This window comes from Dioscorea cayenensis, unplaced genomic scaffold (genome assembly GCF_009730915.1).
Source record: "Dioscorea cayenensis subsp. rotundata cultivar TDr96_F1 unplaced genomic scaffold, TDr96_F1_v2_PseudoChromosome.rev07_lg8_w22 25.fasta BLBR01000821.1, whole genome shotgun sequence".
NCBI classification, from domain to species: Eukaryota; Viridiplantae; Streptophyta; class Magnoliopsida; order Dioscoreales; family Dioscoreaceae; genus Dioscorea; species Dioscorea cayenensis.
Genome location: NW_024087212.1, coordinates 34,081 through 38,622, shown reverse-complemented (window position 1 = coordinate 38,622; position 4,542 = coordinate 34,081). Strand labels below are relative to the sequence as shown.

Here is a 4,542-nt window from a genome sequence, read left to right as displayed (position 1 = left end):
TCAGTTTCCTGACAGTGAACATTTTAAGGATGGACTTAGAAATTTTGCTATCAAACGCAATTTTAACTTTACATTCATCAAGAATGAAAAGCAAAGAGTGACTGTCAAGTGCGCTGCTGAAGGTTGTGAATAGCGTGCCCATGCGTCCATGGAAGGTAACCACGAGACGTTTAGGATCAAGACGATGTATCCCACACACACATATGGTGGCGGTATTGGCACATCCTCACATCCCAAGGCATCAAAAAAGTGGGTGAGTGCATGTGTCATACAAAAGCTGAAGGGCCGTCCCCTATATAGGGTTATTGACATTCAGCGTGATATGTTGCGAGACCACGGTGTCTATTTATCCTATAAACAAGCTTGGCTAGGGAAAGAGGTCGCCAAGGATGTTCTCCATGGGAGTGAGGTGGCGAGCTATGATTTATTGATGTGGTACGCGAAGAAGGAATTAGTAGTAGCGTTGCTATAGTAGAGAATGATGGTTCCCGTTTCAAACGTGCATTTTTTACCTTCAAAGCATGTGTCATTGGTTTCAAGACCGGATGTAGGCCATTGCTGTACCTGGATGGAACTCACTTGCTCGGTAAGTACGGGGGCACTTTGTTAGGTGCAATGGGAAAAGATGGGAATAATGGTTTCTTTCATGTGGCATTTACAATCGTAGATAATGAAACGGATGCGAACTGGACGTGGTTCTTGTCAAAGCTTGGAGATACTATATACGATGATGACGAATATGTGAAAATTATTACATTTATATCGATAGGTCCAAGGGGCCTTATCAATCTTTGTCATGCAAGGTATTCCTTCCTTACCGCATGCATATTGTTTTGCGCCCACTTGGAAGCAAACTTCATGAAAAGCAAATGTCGGACTTGGCAAGTCATTGAAAGAGCGGTGCTTTGGGTCTATATTATCGAGATTGCGTTTTCATGTCTTTGAAAAAGAATTCGATGATGACTGTTGCCGATCCGTTAAACACATCGGCAGATACACATCAATGGTTGATCGCGAAATCGATCGGCACACTTTGGGGCGAACTACATGTTCAAAGGTGATAGATGGGGAGATGTACTCAAAGCGTGGGCGGAGTCGTTTAATACATGGATAAAAGTGGCACGCCATCTCCACATCACAAACATGGTAGACTCAATAAGGTACACACCATTTCGCTTAACTTTATTTGTTACTGCTTAAATTTATTTGTTACCTATTGAGTTTCAATTATTTCTCTTAATATTAATTACTTCCGCTTAATATCAATCGTTTCCGATTAAATTATAATTTTTCTGCTTAAGTTTAAATTGTTTCACGTAAGTTTACTTGTTATTGCTTAATATTAGGATTTATCGCTTAAATTACATCGTTTACGATTAAATTATAATTTTTCTGCTTAAGTTTCAAATATTTCGCTTAATTTTAATTATTACCGCTTAAGTTACATTTTTTACAATTAAATTATAGTGTTTCCGATTAAGTTTTAATATTTCCGCTTATTATTTATGACTTGTCTTTCGTACGAAGGTTTAAGCTGATGGGAATGTTGTGTCATCGAAGTGAACAATCTCACAGATGGGAGAGACGTCTATGTCCTGTCATACATCGAAAGATTGAGGAACTTGTTGAAGAGTCTCGCAACCTACTGGTCGGCCGTTCCGACGGTGACCATTTTGAAGTGGTTGACCAAAAGAACTACTGCGTCAGTTTGAACGCTCGGACATGCTCATGTCGTAGGTGGCAGGTGTATGGCATTCCATGCAAACATGCATGTGCGGCAATACTGCAGACAGACACAAATATTCATCGATATATCGATGACTACTTCACTGTGGACTCTTACCGACAAGCATATGTACAAGCCATATTTCCAGTACCAGATAATGACAAACCAGATGATATCAACTGTGAACTACTTGTGCGCCCTCCAATCACCAAGAAGCCAGTTGGTCGGCCAAGACGGAAGCGTCTAGAGTCACAACCATCAATTTACATGTAATGTATCGATAGCTGACTGACTACATGATGTTATTTACATGTAGCTTGCCACAACAAAAGCGGTATGTTTTAAGTTTAAGTGAAAACAACAAAGTTTAACTAGTATGAACTAATTTTAAGCAGTATTACCGAAATTCAATTGCTGCATGAACGAATTTTAAGCCGTATTAGCTATGTTTAAGTAGTATAAACTAATTTTAACTAAGAACGATTCTTTTTAAGTAGACAAGCATATTCGAGCATGACGAACAAGCATATTAATATTGATATGCAAATAAGTATATGTCCAGAACTCAAAATAGGGAAAAAGTCAAGTTAATGAGAATGTATTGTTAAACATATCCTAACAGTTCTTTCATTGTCCGGAAGTTTGGTGACCACGGGCGATGCCATCCATCAATATGCGTGCCGCAAAACGTAGACGCAAGTGTGGAATGTCCGTCTGGTGAAGTTTTAGTTTCTCGCCAGCGAGTATTTGCTCTATGAAGCGCATGACATAGACTGGACAATCGACTGTACCTGGTTTTTGCCGCCGGCAATTCCATTCGTGTCTAAGAGGTTAAGCTTCGGTTGCGTTATCACCAAATTTAATTGCTAAACATCTATTGAATAGTTCCCGCTATCAACAAAACATGCATTGGTCAAGCCAAATGGTGACGAAAATGGAAACAGTTTAAACGAATGAAAACATTGTTTACCATGTGGATGGCATCTTGATCATATTTCAGACTGACAGACGAGGAATAATGAATATATTCCTTCTTCACTTTATCGAGTACGAGGAGATGAAATTGACCATGAAGTATAATAGGCATCAAGATGACGTCGACATTTGCAAACTGGCGTATAACATCCGCCATCATGAGCAATGACTCTTCTCCTGTGTGCTCTGATGAGGACATCAAAAGAGCAAGTGGTTGGGTGATTGCTACGCGTACATTGTAAGGGTACGGTTCGCTATTCATCTGTTCCATGATTATCAATACATATACGTCCATGACATCATTAGCGACCATTTCCTTCCCTTCCAATAGAGAGTAGACACACGCCCGAGTGATGTATGACACATCATTCTTCCAGACATAAGTCCTACCGGATCAAAGCACGCAAAATTGAGCATAACATTGTGAATTAAGCGGAAATTTTTTAACTTAAGTGTAAACATTTATAGTTAAGTGGAAAATATTGAAACTTAAGTTCAAACATTAAAACTTATGCGGAAACATATAAGTTTAACTGAAAAGTTTTAATGTTAAGAGGAAACATTAACACTTTTGCGGAAAAAGGTAAGTTTAATTAGAATAACTAAAACGTAAGTGTAAAGCATTAAAATTAAGTGTAAACATTAAAACTTAAGTGACAACAGTAAAAGTAAAAAATAGGATGCTTACATGTCCATCGGACAGTTTAGAAAGTGGCTGATTATCAGTTGTTCGACTTTATTTAATCTCATAAATCCGGCAGGACGTTTGTTCTGTGGTACCCTAAAAGTATGAGTAACTTGTTCGGTCGGTACCACTACCTGTTCATCAATTGATGCTGTCTCCGGTATTGGTTTTGGGATGACAACTGACACTTCATAAGTAGTGTCAGTTGATGGTTTCGCACCTGTCGATGGAGACGGTTTGGATTCGGGGAGTCAGTGTGGATGTCCTCCACGTTCGGTACTTCATGATGAGTTGGTGGGTCAGTGTGGATGTCCTCCACGTTTCCTAACTTCTCATCTGAAGAAGGGGGCAGATCATTTCTCAAGGATGTTAGTGATTCGATTATAGAGACCACGTCGCCATTTTCGCCGACATCGACTGGTGGTACAGCGGGTGGAGATAGCTTCGCCGGTTCAGAGAAGGAAGGAAATGGACAAGATGGCGCCGGTCCGGAGTGGGAAGGGACGGGGGAAGGTGGCGCGGGTCCAGAGGGGGAGGAAATTGGGGAAGATGGTGCGGGTCCAGAGGGCGAAGGGAGTTGGAATGATGGATCGGGTGCGGAGGGGAAGGGGGTGGGGATAGTGGCTTGATTGCGGAGGAGGGAGGGAGTGGGGATGATGAGATGGGTCCGGAGGCGGAAACGGGTGGGTATGGCGCGGTAGGTGTAGATGGGGAAGCGGGTGGGGAATTCTTGGCTGGTGCGGAGAGGGAAGGGCGTGGGGATGGTGCTGTGGGTCCGTCGGGGCAGAAGTCGGTGAAGAGGGAGTTGAGTTTGTCTTGACTTTGCCCTTTGGGGCAATTTTTGGAGGCCTTTTTTCTGGTCGGCAATCGGCTTGCGAAATTGTAGACCTTGTAGATCGCCTTGTAACTGGCTTGAGAGGAGCATCATCAGAATCGTTAGATGCGGAAAGAGGCAATGGTTGTCTTCGCCTAATGACAACCTTCTTCACTCGAGTTCTCTTGCTGGCCGCTTGTTTCGGCGGCAAATCCTTGGTGTCGTCAGCTATCGGTGCGACATTGGAAGGGCCACGACCCTCAATTACTTCAACTATGGTTTAAAGTCCACCAACAGTTTCGGACAACTTCTCAAAACCTTTCAGTAAATGTAACCCAATGT

The 4,542-nt window shown here is 42.0% G+C and overlaps 1 protein-coding gene across 1 annotated transcript; it reads right to left on the bottom strand.

Annotated features, from left to right (window-relative positions):
• Positions 1-2,113: 2,113 nt before the first annotated feature.
• Positions 2,114-4,314, bottom strand: LOC120255074 (SH3 domain-containing protein C23A1.17-like). Its single transcript, XM_039262972.1, has 3 exons — positions 3,607-4,314; positions 2,697-2,963; positions 2,114-2,140 (listed from the first exon to the last, which is right to left on the bottom strand). Exons 1-3 carry the CDS (start codon positions 4,312-4,314, stop codon positions 2,114-2,116), a joined length of 1,002 nt encoding a protein of 333 aa, XP_039118906.1.
• Between the last annotated feature and the right edge of the window lie 228 nt (positions 4,315-4,542).